The sequence below is a fragment of the Pteropus medius genome, unplaced genomic scaffold (assembly GCF_902729225.1).
Source record: "Pteropus medius unplaced genomic scaffold, Ma_sr-lr_union100, whole genome shotgun sequence".
Lineage (NCBI taxonomy): Eukaryota > Metazoa > Chordata > Mammalia > Chiroptera > Pteropodidae > Pteropus > Pteropus medius.
In genome coordinates this window covers 19,666,891-19,683,541 of record NW_024344370.1, presented here as the reverse complement: position 1 = coordinate 19,683,541, position 16,651 = coordinate 19,666,891, and the positions used below count along the sequence as shown (strand labels likewise).

Sequence of the window (16,651 nt, the reverse complement as noted above, 5' to 3'; positions counted from 1 at the left end):
TAACACTTCATTCGTTTTTCCCCAAACATGCTTCCCTGTCTCAGTAAACGTCAACTCCATTCTTGAAGTTTCTCAAGTTAAAGAGAAACTAAAGCTAACGTAAAGTTCTCATAGAACACGTTCAATCCATTTCAGAAATCCTGTCCATTCTAACTTAGAAAGTTATCCATAATCCAGTCCCTTTTCACTGCCTTTATTGCTAAAGCCCTAATTAAAGCCATCAGCATCTTTCTCCTGAAATACTGCAATAGCTTTCTAACTGGTCTCCCTACTTTCAGCCTTGTTCCTCTATATATAGTCTCTTCTTTCCATAGCCAAGAGTGGTCTTTTAAAAAACATATCATGTCACTCCTTTGTTCAAAACTGCCCAGTAGCTCCTCATCTCACTTAAAATTAAAAAAAATAAATAAAAAATAAAACATTACTATGTTCCTTCATGGCCTAGCATTCCATTGTTTTCTGATCATGTCTCATCACTCTCACTGCACCCAACATCTCCATATCTTGCCTACTCTGTCCAGGCATATTGGCCATTTTATGGTTCCTTAAACATGCCTCAGGTCCATTATACTTGCTTTCTTCTCTTCCTATAAGGCATTTCCCTCAGATATCTACAGGGCTCACCCCCTCACCTCTTTCAGTTTTTTGTTCAAATATCACTTTTCTAGAAGGCTTACCCCTGGTCACCCTATTTAAATTTGCAAACTACCCCAGCAATCCATATGCCTCTCCCTATTCTATTTTTCTGCATTGCACTTACCACCATCTGATACATCTTTTACTTAATTTATTGTCTTTCTCATCCAACTTGATTGTTAGGTCCATGTTGGCAGAGATTTTTACCTGTTTTTTTTTTTTTTTTTTTCACTGCTGTAGTCCCAATACCAACAATAAATTTGTTGAATGAATGACTAATTTATTTATTTTTTTTCATTTTAATACTTTATCAGATGCTTCACTGTTTGTGCCTGACCTCAAGCTCAAGGATCACGGGCAGTCCCATCCAGAAGATGTAGATATGTACAGCACTAGAAGCTGAAAGAGTCTACATAGAGAACTACAAGATGTGTGAAGTTGCAAATGATGAAAAAAAAATCATGTAATTAGTAACTGCAATGCATAGAGTATAACTTAAAGCAGGTTTTTCCCTTAAATCTTCTAATGTATACTTTGACCAGTCACATAAGTGATTAAAACGCAAACAGAGAATACAATTCAAAAATATTAAATTGTTGGTGAAGAGACAGAGATAGTAGTATGAAGATACAGCTAAATTAGAATGATGTATGAAAGGATTTGTTCCCTATCCTCCCACCCGCCCTTTTCCATTTCCTAGAATTGGAATAAAATATCCATATTTTATGATAGTTGGGCTTGGCTTCGTGTCTGTTTCATTAATGTTACCTCCTCTTAAATGTCCCAAAACACCTCTAACTATTTAAGAGGACCATGCACTCCATGGGACCTTTAATGCTGCTTGGCAGACCTTCTGCTGGTTCCTAGGTGATTTCCTATCCTGTTCCCCAGGAGAGATATTACAGACCTTTTATTCTCAAGCCTCCTATACCTGCCAAAGATGACTGTGTCTTCTATTACATAGAGGGGAAAAAAAATAAGTTATTAGACATGACTATTCACAACTTCTTCCCATCTGCCTTCTAGACTTACCTCCTTTTCAGCCATGCCATCCCCTTTTTCTAAGGCCAATGCTTCTACTTGGGTTCCTGATCTCATTCATTCCCATCTTTTCCAATATCATATCATATCTGGCTTAATATCCCTCTTTTCATCTTTTCACTCATTTCTTTTCCTCAACCTCTAAATAGCTTCTAAATTTTCTTATCCAAAAACAATAGTAACAGAAACCTTTCCCTAATCCTGCCTCTTCCTCTCAAACTATCTTTTCTTTCTCCTTCCTATGATTGTCATATTTTATAAAAAGTAATTAACATCACTGTCTTATTTTCTCTCTTTCAGTTCCTGACTTATGATACCCTGGCCTTTATAACTACTTGAATTTTATCTAATTATTGACTCTTGACCACTCCCTTCTTGAAACTCACTCCTTGCTTTGCTCTGTTATTCCTGCTTCTCTTGTTATTCTTCATTCTTCCCTTGCTCTGAATCCCTTAAGTGCTGACCCTCCTCAGATTGTACTCCTAGTCTTTTCTCATTCTGTATGCTCTCTCATTTTCAATCAACATACTTCACTGTCTTCAGCCACCACTTATATCTTTATTACTTATATGTCCAGCTCCCGTATTTCTCTAGAGCTATAGACCTATCTTTGTAATTATTTATTAGTTGTAGCCATCTTACATCCCATAGATATCCCCAATGTCAATATTCCAAACTAAATATCTACCTATCCTTATTTCTGTTTCTCAGATCTATTCTACCTTCTCTAATCTTTGTTCTCATTGGAGTCTTCATCATCACTTTCCTGGATTATTACAGTAGCCTTCTGGTTAATCCGCCTACCATCAGTCTTGCTTTCTGTTACTTTAGAATGTGTTCTGCTTGTAAGTAACAGTAAATCAGTTAACAGTAGCTTAAATAAGAGTCTTTAAAGTCTGGATAGGCAGTATAGGTTTGGTAGTGTGGCTCATTGGTGCCATCAGGGACCTAGACTTTTTCTGTTTCTGCTCTGGTCTTTCACATGTTGATTTGTCAACTCATGCTCACAAAATGGTTGCTGTACCTCTGGGTAATATATACACACTAAAAACAAGAAGAGGAGTTAGGACAAACTGTATATCAGCTGTTTATGACCCTCATTTATCAGAAAAAGCTTTTTTAGAACCCCTTTCAGAAAACTTCTGTCTATATCTTTTTTTTTTTTTTTTTTTTTTTTTTTTAAGGCTACCCTTGGTCGACCTCACAGATTGCAAGGACCTTGTCAGCTTACAATCCCTTATTTTATTTATTTATTTGTTTGTTTGTTTGTTTGTTTGTTTATTTTTACGCCTACAGCACCTGGTCTTCCTAGGTGATCTCCCATCCAAGTACTAACCAGGCCCGACCCTGCTTAGCTTCCAAGGTCAGACAAGATCAGATGGGATTAGGCTTGTTCGGGGGAGCATGGCCGTAGACTCTGTCTATATCTTGATTAGAGTTTGTCATATAGCCACACTTAGCTCAAGGAAGATTGGAAAATCATATATATATATATTATATATATATATATATATATATATATATATATATATATATATATTTTATGGTGAGGAAGGCAAAGGGTAAACGGTTTGGAATGGGTATTGAGTTTGAGCTAACTTACAGTGTCTGCTACTCTATTCTTCCAACTTATGTGTCATATTATTATGACAGTTGTCTTTCTAACAACTATTATGGATAGTTGTCTTTCTGAATCTTCATTGGTTCATCATTGCCTACAAGAATCAAATCAAGACTCCTTAGTATGACATACAAGGCCCTTCATATATGATACCAACTCGACTTTATTCCTATCTTCCCTCTCCCCACAACCATACTGCCAATGTATATTATATTTTATAACATACCACATGCTTCTTGAACATGCTTGGCTCTTTTCTGCCTTTTTCTCTGCCTATGATGGCATCTCTTCTTAGAATTTTTTTGTTTTATCCTGCTCCATATTCCAACATCCTCATCCTTCAAACCCAATTCCAGTGTCACCATTCTCAGTTCTCCAAGGTAGGATTTAGATGTCTCTCTTCTACATTCCCATACATTTAGTAATTATAGCTGTGATGGCCCATACGATTTATTATAAAACTACAACTAGTATTTTTTTGATAAGGCTCCTTTTGGGTTTGACTGAATCATCTTAGTGTTGCTTTCATGCCCAAGAATACTTGGTACATAGGAATTCACATGTTCTACCATGCTGGTTGTAAAACAGGATACAAAAATAATTATAATTCTCTCAAAGGGTTTATATTCTACTAGAAAGGATATAATCACAAATATAGTGGTATATGTAGTATCTGCCCTAAGTACAACCTAAGAGTAATAGATGCTCAGAGATGGAATATATTTCTGGGATTATGTCAAGAAGGCAGTGGTACTTGAGCTGCTCAAGTTGGAGAAGCAGTACACATACCAGTTTTTCATAAATGAGCTCTTCAAAGTTTAGCTTCAGTATTTTAAATGATTTTTTGTGCCTCAGATCTGTTTATAACCAACACATCCATATTTCATCAAGTGTAAGACACATTATTTACCTCTAAGAAAAAAGTACTGCCAGTTTTTATACTTATCCCAATTTCAGATATGAAGTTTAAGATGTAAAAATATAAGCATCTTAAATTTAGTGAGATATGGTAAGTAAAAAATAAATATCCTAAAGCCAAGTATAAGTGAGTTTTGAATTATGTGCTCTGCCACGATCCATTATATTAGTTTGGATAATGGAAGTTGATTATCTGCAAAATCTATTTCAAAATAAAAGATCTGCTTAAACCAGAATTTGATCACTTGCTCTATTGTACAACACAATGTCAAACTGCTGTTGGACTCAGGTGACACTGAAATGTTGGAGCCTATGTTGAGACAAGTTGTGATGAGTCCTCTTTCACTCTTTCCTTGCCATGTCCATGAGTTCTTCTCTGTTAAACCTGAACAGATGCCAGCCCTCCTCAGAGGAAAGGTCTAAAGCCCCTCGATGAGTGTAGTAGTCAACAGAAGCCTGGTTCCAAATGGCGACAAGAAAATGCATGCAGTTACATTGGCTTCTGGTGGCTATCTGTTTAAAAATAGAGATTACTTTTACTTGAAAGTATAGTCTTCATTAGCATATTTATTTTATTGGAGTTCTATATGCAAAGTACTATGTGTATATTTCCAAATAATAATATAATAATTATTCCTTTGACTTCTCTAAATCTGTAAAAAGGAAAAGTCCTACCGTTGAGTTATCAAACTCTCTTTCTTTAAAAGTCCAAAACTGACTTGCGAAGTCTACTCATGGGTTTTTCTATAATTACAATTCACTGTTTTTTTTTTTCCTTTATTCTACAGAAAAAGTTTACCTAAAATTTTCCTATGTATTTCCAAAATACAAAAGGATCTTGTTTTTGTACTATTCTCATATTCATATAATGGACCTATTTTATGAGTAAAGTCACTTTCTAATTTCCTTCTTGATTATTTCTGCTATATAGCAAAAAGCTGTATAGTATGGTTATGGATTATATAGAAATCAGTGTTTAAATATATCTCAAATACAACCAATATTAATATCTGATTTGAAAATTCAGTTTAATTAGAATACAAAATTTAAATATATTTTGAGATTATGTTCAGATGGTGAGGTAAATTATCTCATTTATGCCCTGTTAAATAATACTTGATTAAGAAAGGATAACATAGAATACCAATGCTAAAAAAAAAAATACCAGTACTAATTGTAATACATACCTGACTTAGCGCCTTCAACATTTCAGCTCCAATACCTAGACCTTTTAAATAGATAATGTAAAATAAAAAAAGTACAAGTTGAAAAATTCTACTCAACAAGTTATTTTAGTTTTAAAAAAATGAAATGTAAAACTCTATATATAGTTATACATTATTTTTAAAATGTATTTTTATTTTTAATAATTTATTCATTTTTCAATTACTGTTGACATATAATACGTATTCTTAGTAACCTTGTGTTGACATTAAACTCATGAATGTTTTTCCTTTTTCCTAATTGGAATGTGGTTCCAAAGGTGATGGAAAAGATTTTATATTTAGCTTAAATATTAAGGAAGAAGAAACGAGTCTCTGTCACTATCATTTTATCACAGAATATATTTCTTATTCATTTCTAGATAACCCAAAATGTAAAAGCGTTGTTTAAAGGTAAAAACATAGCTATGATAGCTTGGCTTATTCAAGCTTGGTGGGAACTAATAATTTTTTTTTTTTTAAATCTGTAATTGAATCTTTACTATATGCAAGGAGGATAATTAGGACAGTGATCAGGCTCATGAAATAGAAATGAGTTACATAAACTAACTTATACACCATATTTATACTAAAGCACTATCTCCTTAATTTATAAAGTATAACACTATAAGGGTAGCTTGACCTTGGTAAGCTTGTGTGACATAAAAGTCCTCTAAGTAAAGTAACTTGCCAATCCAGGAGTTGTATGTAAAGTAGTACATGGCAAATCCAATGGTCACTTTGCCTAGGAAGAGAGAAGAGAGGGCACAAAGAGGTTAGTGCTTTGAATCTTAGAATATTTTTTCCTCTGAAATGGAATATCTTTGGTGTTTTTTAACTATTAAAGTAGTAAAAGCCCAGTGGACAAAATTTCAAGCAATACAGAAATGTATACATGGATGGACCTCGAGATAATTATGCTAAGCGAAATAAGCCAGACAGAAAAAGTTGAAAATCACATGATATCACTTATATGTGGAATCTAAACCTAAAAACAAATGAGTCTACGGCCATACTCCCCTGAACAATTCCTATTCTGTCTGATCTCGGAAGCTAAGCAGGGTCAGGCCTGGTTAGTACTTGGATGGGAGACCACCTAGGAAGACCAGGTGCTGTAGGCATAAAAAATTAAAAAGAAAAATAAGGGATTGTAAGCTGACAAGGTCCTTACAATGTGTGGGGTCAACCAAGGGTTGCATCGCCTAAAAAAAAAATAAAAATAAAAAAAACGAACAGTGCAAATATACAGAGACTCGTGGACATGGACAATAGACTAGTGGTTACCAGAGGATGGGGCGGGAAGGGGAGAGTGGGGAGGTAGATGGGATAAAAGGGGTCAAATATGTGATGACAGAAATCTAACTATGGGAGGTGAACACAATGTAAATATGTATATGCCTTACGTTAAAATGTATAACTGAAACACTGAATTTCATTAACCAATGTCACCATAAAAAATAATTTAAAAAATTTATGCTGTAGAAGGCTTAAGTCCCTTATAATACAACCTTTAAGAGATAAGCCATCTTTTAACAGTGTGGAATATATTCTTTCAAAATTTGTTCTATGCATATACAAACATAAGTACATACCACACATTCTCTTTTTCAAAAAACAAAACTATGTATTAACACTCCTCTGCTTAATAATAATTATATCTTATCAAACTATTTTGTTTTCAGGGTAGATAAAACATACTCCAGATTAAATTGGAGGAAGAGGATTTATTTTACCTGGTTTTTGTTGACTGTGTACTTCTGCAATCAGGCAGTAGAAAAGGGGATTGTCCCCAAAGCCATCCCTGAGTAAATCTGAAATATTAGTTCACATACAATATGTTAGAAAGTTTACAGTAGAGAGAAGGAAGGTGATAGAGTAGGTAGAAGCAGGAATTCATCTTGTCATGTGTACCACAATTGTACTGGCAAAAACCATCTGAAGTGACTATTTTGGAGCTCTAGAGTTTATTTGAACTCTTGCAACTTCCAGAGGACAGGTTGGCTGGTAAATTGCAGTTTATTTTAGTCAAATTCAGCCATCAGCCCTGTAACAGCTTCCAAAGCTTCCACTCCCCACCTCAAGGCAGGCAGCTGTGGAGACCAAGCTGATTTTCTGGAGTGGTTTGCTAGAACCAGGGTAGGCAATAAGAAACTCACCCTAGAAATATTGGAGTTCTGTGCTCTGATCATGGATTGCTGCTCTGAATGCTGACATGAGGGCTTGGAGGTTGGCCACCATTTCTTGAACCTCTACCAACTAAAGCAGTTTCCAAGATATCTAAAGGAGTTGCACCTGTTTTGTTAGACCTTCAAAAACAACCATGTATACAGGAGAATCTAGAAAGCCATCATGTTTGACCAAGGAAAGACACAGACTTAGAATAGGCCTCAGAACATATTAAACATTCAACTCAGGCTGATCTTTGACACAAAGACACCCTATAGTAATAAAAAAGCCACCCCTGGAGAAGAGAGAATTCGATTTCCAGAGTTAACATATTGTAAATTTCAAATGTCCAGTTTTTATCAACAACAAAATTACAAGAGATACAAAGAAATTGGAAAGTATGGCCCATTCAAAGGCACAAAATAACAGAACACACCTGAGGAAGTCCATGTCAGATTTACTACACAAAGATTTTAAAACAACTGTCTTAAAGGTGCTCAAAGAGCTAATGGAAGACATGCACAAAAACAGGAAAAATATGTATGAACAAAATAAAAATATCAGTACATAAATAGAAATTATAAAATGAACCCTCACCAAAATATGCTAAAGCTGAAAAGTATAATAACAAATGAAAAATGCACTATAGAGGTTCAAAAATAGAATTTAGCAAATAGAATAATCAGTGAACTTAAAGATGAGACACTTGAAATTATCAATTGAGGAACAAAAAGAAAAAGATGAAAAGTAAACAGCCTCAGGGATCTGTGGAACACCATCAAGTGAACCAACATACACATGGGACTCTCAGAAGGAAAGAGAGAAAAAGGGAGAAAATATTTAAAGAAGTAATGGCTGAAATTTTCCCAAATTCGATGCAACACACGCATCTACAAATCCAAGAAGCTCAAAAAATACCAAGTAGAATAAGCCCCAAAAGATCAACACCAAGACACATTATAATCAAACTGCTGAAACCCAAAGACAAAGCAAAAATCTTGAAAGCAGCAAGAAAGAAGTAACTCATCATGTACAATGGATCTTCAATAGGATTATCATCTGATTTCTCATCAGAAACCTTGGAGGCCAGAAGGTAGTGGGTTGATATATTCAAAATGCTGGAGGGAGGGAGAACCTGTCAACTAAGAATTCTGTATACACCAAAACTGTCCTTCAAAAATGAGGGTGAAATTAAGACATCCTCATATGCCTCCTCCCTAAAAAAAACTAAGGGAGTTCATTTTCACTAGACCTGCCCTGCATAAAATGCTAAAAGGAGGCCTTCAGGTTGAAATGAAAAGATGCTAGATAGTAACTCAAAGTCACATAAAGAAATAAAAGTAAAGGTACCCAGTTAAAGGTTAATGTGTGGGCAATTATAATAACTAATACTTTAATTTCTATTTTCTGCATGATTTAAAAGACTGCATAAAATAAGTTATTAATTTATGTTATTAGGCACACAATATATAAAGATGTAATCTGACATCAATAACTCAAAAGAGGAGAAATGGAGATGTGTAGGTTTTGTATGCTATTGAAGTTATGCTGATATAAATTGAAATTAGATTGTTACAACTTTAGAATATTAAATGTAATCCCCATGATAACCACAAATAAAATGTCTATAAAATATATACATAAGGGAATGAGAAGGAAATCAAAATATTTCACTATAAAAATCAACACAAAAGAAGTTAGCAATGGAGGAAATGAGGGACGAAAAAGCTGTATGGCACATAGAAATCAAATAGCAAAATGGCAGAAGTCCCTCATCAGTAATTACTTAAAGTGTAAATGGATTAAGTGCTCTAAGTAAAAGCAGAGATTAGCAGAATGGATTAAAAAACACATGATCCAACTTATGCTGTATAAGAGACTCACTTTGAATTAAAAAGAAAAAAAGTCAAATGATGGAAAAAATATTTTATGCAAATAATAACCAAAAGAGAGCTCGAGTGGCTATATCAATATCAGACAAAATATACTTTAAGTAAAATACTGTTATAAGAGAAAAAGGACATTATGTAAAGAAAAGGATCCATTCACCAAGAAGATGAAACATTTACATACATTAATACACCAAACATTACAGCTCCAAAATATATGAAGCATATATACATATATTTGAATTTGACAGGATGAAGATAGAGGCAGCTCTACCTACAATAAAAGGAAACTTCAATACTTCAATTTGAATAATATATTGAACAACTGGGCAGAAGAAAAACAATAAGTTATTTAATAATGCTATAGATCAATTGGATCTACCAGAAATATACAACTCTGCCTAACAACAACATAATTCACATTTTTTCAAATGCACATGGAACAGTCTCTGGGATAGACTATATCTTAAGCCAGAAAGCAAGTTTTAAGAAATTTTAAAAGACCGAAATACAAAGTATCTTTTCCAATCACAATAGAATAAAACTAGAAATCAACACCAGAAGGAAACTAAGAAATTCACAAATACAATTAACTCTTAAACAGCCAATGGGTCAAAGAAAAAAAATCATAAGAGAAATTAGAAAACACAAGATGCGTGAAAATGAAAACACAACCTATGAAACTTATGAAATGCAGTGAAAGCAATTCTCAGGGGGAAGCTTATAGCTGCAAATGCCTACATTTAAAAGAAAAAGAGTAAAAAAGATCTCAAGGAATAACCTAATCTTACCCCTTAAGGAACTAGAAAAAGGAGCAAACAGCCCAAAGCTAGCAGAAGGAAAGTAATGATAAAGATAGAATATAAACAAAATAGAGGATAGAAATACAATAGAGAAAAAAAAAATCAATGAAACCAAAAGTTCATTCTTTGAAAAGATCAACAAATTGACAGACTGAAAAAGATGTAAAAGAGAAGGTGCAAATAATTAAAATAAAAAAATGAAACAACACTACTACTGACCTTACAGGGATAAAAGGGATTATAAGTAAATACTATAAATTGTACACTAACAAATTAGATAACCTAAAAGAAATGAACAAATTCTTTGAAACTTACAAATTACCTAAACTAATTCAATTAGAAATAAAATCTGAGCAGACCTGTAACAAGTAAAGAGTTTGAATGAGTAATCAAAAATCTCCCAACAAAGAAAAGTCAGAGACCACCAAATGATTTCACTGGGGAAGTCTACCAAACATTTAAAGAAGAATAACAGCAATCCTCAAATTCTTCCCAAAAAATTGAAGAGGAGGTAACATCTCCTAACTCATTCTATGAAGTCAGAGTTCTAATACCAAAGACAAATAAAGACACTGTAAGAATCAAATTACAGAACAATATTCCTTATTAATATAGATGCAAAAATCCTCAACAAAGTATTAGTAAATTGAACCTAATATCACATTAAAAGGATCATTCACCATGATTAAGAGTGATTTATCCTAGGAATAAAAGGATGTTTCAACATAAGAAAATCAATCAATATAATACATCTGGTTAACAGAACAAAGGGAAAAAAATCTTGTGACCAATTCAATTAATGTAGAAAAGGCATTTGACAAAACAAAACACCTTGTCGTGATAAAAGTCCTCAGAAACCTAGGTATAGAGGGAAATTCCTTAACATAGAAAAGAAAAAACAGTTAACTTCATACAAGACAAGGATGTCACTTTCACCACTGCTTTTCAACATTGAACTAAAAGTTATAGCCAAAGCTATTAGACAAGAAAAAGAAATACAAGCCGTCCAAATTAGAAAGAGAGGGGTAAAATGATGTCTATTCATACATGACATGATCCTATAGAGAAAGTCCCAAAGAATCCAAAAGAAAGCTACTAGAGCTAATAAGTGAATTCAGCAAAGACATAGGCTACATGATCAACAAACATCAAGTTTATTTTCTATACGACAGTGCAGAACAAACCAAAAAGTAAATTAAGAAAACAATTCCATTCGCAATAGCCCCTAAAATAATTAAATACCTAGCAATAAATCTAACCAGGGAAGTGAAATACTTGCATACTGAAAACAATAAAACATTGCGGAAATAAATTAAAGAAAACTTAAATCAAAAGACATCTTGTATTCATAGGCAAGACTTAACATTGTTAAGATGTCGGTACTACCTATAATGATCTAAAGATTCAGTGCAATGACTAGCAAAATTCCAACATCCCTTTTTAAAGAAGTAGTAAAGCTGATCTTCAAATTCATTTGGAATTCCAAGTATATAATTTTATATGCTTTAATCATCTCTTGGTGTTCATATTTCCTGCCTAAAAAATTCTAGTTTATCATAAAACACTAGCTTATCCTATTAATATTTCTGGCTATCAAAAATGTAATAAATATCTTGAAAATAGTTTGTCATTTTTTCTTTTATCCATTTCATCCTATCAAGATACTATCAACATATTGAGAATTAAATTATACTTTCTTTGACCAATTACACTTCCCATTCTACACTGTAAAATTAGTTAAAGTCTACTGCAGTTGTAAAGATTTAAGTTCTTAAATGAAAATTTCATACTAAAAATGGGAAAATATAATATAGTGGAGCACTGACAAAGCTATCAAACTTACGTCCTGTACATTTAGATATTATTAATGGCATTATCTTTGTGTGCCAAGGACAGCAGCTTCCACATATCTAGGTTCAAGTATGTGCATACATTAATGTATGTGCATACATTATGCGAGTTTCTTTTCTAACTCTGAAAATACCATAAAACATCTTACCCATTGCTGTTAACTTCACTGCATCTAGCTTATTTTCACAGGCAGCCAATTCCTGTCAAGTAGAAAATAAAAAAAAAAAATTAGTTTATAGTTTAGTAATGAATTCTTAAGATAATAATCATGAATTTTTTATTGAGCATTTATTAACATATGATTTCCTGGGCAGTATTAAGGGTGAGTTAGACTTAACCCCAGTCTTCTAGAAACTTAAAATCCAAAATAGCACATGGAACAAAAGAATATATAGAGAGATAAGATTAATGTTGATAACTCACTCATATTAAAGTCAGTTATCCAAGTAACTAGCTTTCAATGTAACCAGAAATGAGAAAATAAAGCCAAAGAGGTTTCTGAGCATTCAAGGTAGTTGTCACAAAGTCTATGTATTACAAATCTCATAGACTTCACAAAAAGTCTGTCATGTTGCCTGTAAGATGTTTTTCCCAGTTTGTACTTTTTTTGACTTTTTACCATATCATTTTTTACATATTCAAATTAATTATGGTTTGTATCTCATGCTTTGAAAGACATCTCTTTCAGATTATGAAAATAGTCACTATTGTTCTCCTAATTTTTTTTTAATTTTATTTTTCCAGTTTTATTGAGATATAATTGACATATAACATTGTATTAGTCCAAGGTGTACAACATGATGATTTGATATATGTATATATTGGGAAATGATTACAATAAGTTTAGTTAACATCAATCATCTCATATAGTTGTAATTTTTTTCTTCTCGTAATGAGAACTTTTAAGGTCTCTCAGCAACTTCCCAACATACAATACAGTGTTGTTAACTATAGTTACGCTGTACATTAAATCCCTAGAACTGGAAGTTTTTATCTTTTGACCACCTTTACCATCTCCCCCACCGACACCTCCAACTTTAAGCAAACACCAGTCTGTCTTAAGCTAAATTAATAATTTATTAATTATATTTTTTGGTGTAAGAAGTGAGGTAAGATTTCACTTTTATCTTTTTCTCCTAATTATACCAACACCATTTATTGAATAACACATCTTTTATTAAGTGTTGACATAAAATGTCCCCTTTTATTATATACATTATCTTACTTAAAAGAACTTTTGAACTCTCCATTCTGTTCCATTGATCTATCTCTGCATCTATGGTCATAGATTACCATATTATTTTAATTACAGTTCTATAATATCTGGTAGAGATTATCTCCCCTCACCTCTCTTCTTTGGGGAATTTTACTAGAAATACACGTTTATTCTTCCACGTGAAAATTTAGGGATCTTGACTATAATTTCATTATATTTATAATGGATAAAAAACTTTTAAAGTATATAAAGAAGACGGTAAGGGCCAGACATTTAGAACATTGGTAAGAAATTTGGATTTTATTCTCAATGCAACCAGAGCCCAATGGAGTTTTGAGCATTTGGGCTGCTAGGTAGAACATCTTCCCTAAGACACTGTAAATTTCTTGAGGGCAGTGACTATAATAATCCTTTTTTCCTCTATAGTAGTGAGCACATGGGCTTCCCCTAATATGTACTCAATGTTTGTATAATGAACAAAAATCAGATATTAATAGTACACAGCACTTATCTGTGGATCATCAATGGTCCAAAACCACATTTTGAGAACCACCAAAATAAAAGACTTTAAATGGAAAGTTTGATAAGCAAGAAGTTATGGCCATCTAGCTACGAAATGACTAGATCCCCAAATAATGTTATGGTGTGGAGATTGTGAATAGGATAAAATGGGTGCATACAGAGGATACTTGGAAGAATTTAAGTGGTAGGACAGTAAATAAAACCTGCAAAATACTCAGCTAAGAAGTGAATTATTATGATGGTAAACTCTCATAAATTCCTTTGTGCCAACATCGCTAGCTATTAGAGAAATGCAAAGCAAAACCACAATGAGATACCATCTCACACCTGTTAGAATAGTTATAATCAACAGGACAAGTAATGACAAATATTGTAGAGGATGCAGAGAAAAAGGAACCCTCATACACTGCTGGTGGGAATGCAAATTGGTACAGCCACTATGGAAAACAGTGTGGAGTTTCCTCAAAAAAACTAAGAATTTATATTATATTACCATATAATCCAGCAATTCCTCTACTGGATATTTACCCCCAAAACTTGAAAACCCATATCCGAAAAGATATTTGCACACCGATGTTCATAGCAGCACTATTCATAGTGGTCAGGACATGAAAGTAACTGAAGTGTCCTAAGATAGATGATTGGCTAAAGAAGCTGTGGCACATATATACAATGGAATAGTACTCATTCATAAGAAGAGATGAAATACTGCCATTTGTGACAACCTGGATGGACCTCGAGATAATCATGCTAAGTGAAATCAGCCAGACAGAAAAAGTTTAAAATCACATATCACTTATATGTGGGACGTAAAGCTAAAAGCAACAAATGAACAGGACAAACAAACAGCGACACATGGACATGGACTATTGACTAGTGGTTACCAGAGGGTAGGGGGTATAAGAGAAGGGGGGAGGTAGATGGGATAAAGGGGGTCAAATATGTGGTCAGAAAGAAATCTAACTATGGGAGGTGAACACACAGTGTAAATATATATATGCCTTACTGTTAGAGTGTACAGCTAAAACTTGTTGGATTTAGTTAACCAATATCACCATAATAAACAAACAAACAAGCAAATAAATAAGTTGAAACAAATTCCCTTGCAGAGAGAACATTTTGCAAACTTAGCAATGAACAATAGTTAAGATATGTATTAGAGAGCATAAAGCTCAAAGTTGATTAATCATTACATTCATGTCTATTATGCAGAATAATAAATTTAGCTTTTCTACTATTTTTTATTATAAATATTCATTAAAATTATTCCAAGAAATGTATGGAACTTGAGACAAATTCAAAAGTGTGTTCAGGAACTCCACAGATATAGGTTCAATTGAAGTGAGAGGATCTAATAATGTATTTTTCCCTTGGTAATAGCAATGGGCACTGTTTGGAAAGAGAAGAAAGTAAGTTTTCTGGATAGAGAGAATCACTATCATTCAATAAATTTATTAATTACCACTCAGGTGTCAGATATTAAGCTACAAAAACTCTTTAAAATTATTTTCTACCTGGAAAATGTACTTCTGGAATAATTAACATGTTGGTCATAGTAATTTTTTTTTTAATAGAAAGCAGCAACTGGAGTGCATTTATTTATTTATGGGCCTGGCAGGCTGGGAGCAGAAAACAAAGGCACTGGGGCATGTGGGCCTGTTATGGCCTAGAGTTTGGCTGCCTGGGTGGTAACTGTGAACAGATGTACCAGGATACATAGAGACTGGAGTGATCCTCCCAGAACTTAAAGACAGGCACTTGAGGCATAGAAACAACACAAGTGTTGGACTTGGCACACATGTACTAGAAGGGTTATAGAGGGAGTGTGAGATGGATGTCCCGGTGGTGGGGTGATCCATGGAGCAGGGGGTGTTAAAGTGTCTTAGAGCCAGGAGTAACTTGGGTCATGGCATGTTAGGACACGTTAGGCCCTGGTTCTTTGTTAACTGAGAAGCTAGGTGCCAATGACTGGGAGAACAGAAAGGCCAGAGGGTCAGAAGGATCCATGAAGACAAGATTACAGACAGGATCAGCCCTGAGAGAGACTGAAGAGTACAAGGTGACTCTTATAGCAAGGAGATGCAGGGAGAGGTCTGGTGTTCTCATTCAGGAGTACATAGTCAGCTGCAGTCACTCCTGGATGTTCAACTGAATTTGTCCACTGCCATCTTTGTCAAGAGATTTGAAGGCATGGAAAATGGTGTCCAGCCTGACCAGGCAGCTGATGAAGTTGTCAAAATCTATGTTCCGTCCCTCATCAAAGTAGTGTTGGATGATCATGTTGTAGAGTCACTAATTTACATGGAACTCTGCTGCCTCAAAGGTCCCTGGGAGTTCATTACTACCAATGATCTCTGAATAGTCAACAGCAAACTGTTTGTATAGGGCCTGCCACTTGTTCATATTGTTCTACAAATACCTGAATTCCTCAAAACCCAGCTTGCCTGTCCTGTCACTATCCATCATGGCCACCATGCTGCGACATGTGTCAATGCCAAAACCATCAATCTTCAGATCAGGGTGTCTGGTCATGACCTTGTTGAAAATGTTGTTGAATTCTGCGGCACGGACCTCCATGTCGTCTCCAGCCAGCTGGGCAAAGAGCCTCCAGAACTGCTGGACCTCCTTACTCCCATTTGTCTCAATGTTGGAGTAATGGGTGTGTGGGGACAGTTCCACCATCACCACCGCCACCTCCAGCTCAATTGATCAGGCCTCTGATCGTGTTTCCCAGGACCCCGCCTCCCCCGCCCCCGCCACTGCTGCCCTTCAAGAACACATTAATT

General features: G+C 34.3%; 1 protein-coding gene and 3 pseudogenes across 3 annotated transcripts in view; 2 read left to right on the top strand and 2 right to left on the bottom strand.

The window, feature by feature from the left end:
• Nucleotides 1–16,651, top strand: part of APOOL (apolipoprotein O like) — a 117,820-nt gene that overhangs the window by 50,760 nt on the left and 50,409 nt on the right. For 2 of the 3 annotated variants that reach the window (XM_039870222.1, XM_039870220.1), the window contains one exon: nucleotides 951–1,367. The exons of the other annotated variant lie outside the window; for it this stretch is intronic. In XM_039870222.1, the coding sequence (XP_039726156.1) occupies nucleotides 951–1,039 (89 nt within the window). In that variant the 3' untranslated portion in view covers nucleotides 1,040–1,367. Of the gene's footprint in view, nucleotides 1–950; nucleotides 1,368–16,651 lie in introns of those variants that run through there. 3 annotated transcript variants of the gene reach the window in all.
• LOC120608364 (uncharacterized) lies at nucleotides 2,965–3,093 on the bottom strand (annotated as a pseudogene).
• LOC120608305 (uncharacterized) lies at nucleotides 6,421–6,539 on the top strand (annotated as a pseudogene).
• Nucleotides 15,955–16,608, bottom strand: LOC120608281 (calpain small subunit 1-like; annotated as a pseudogene).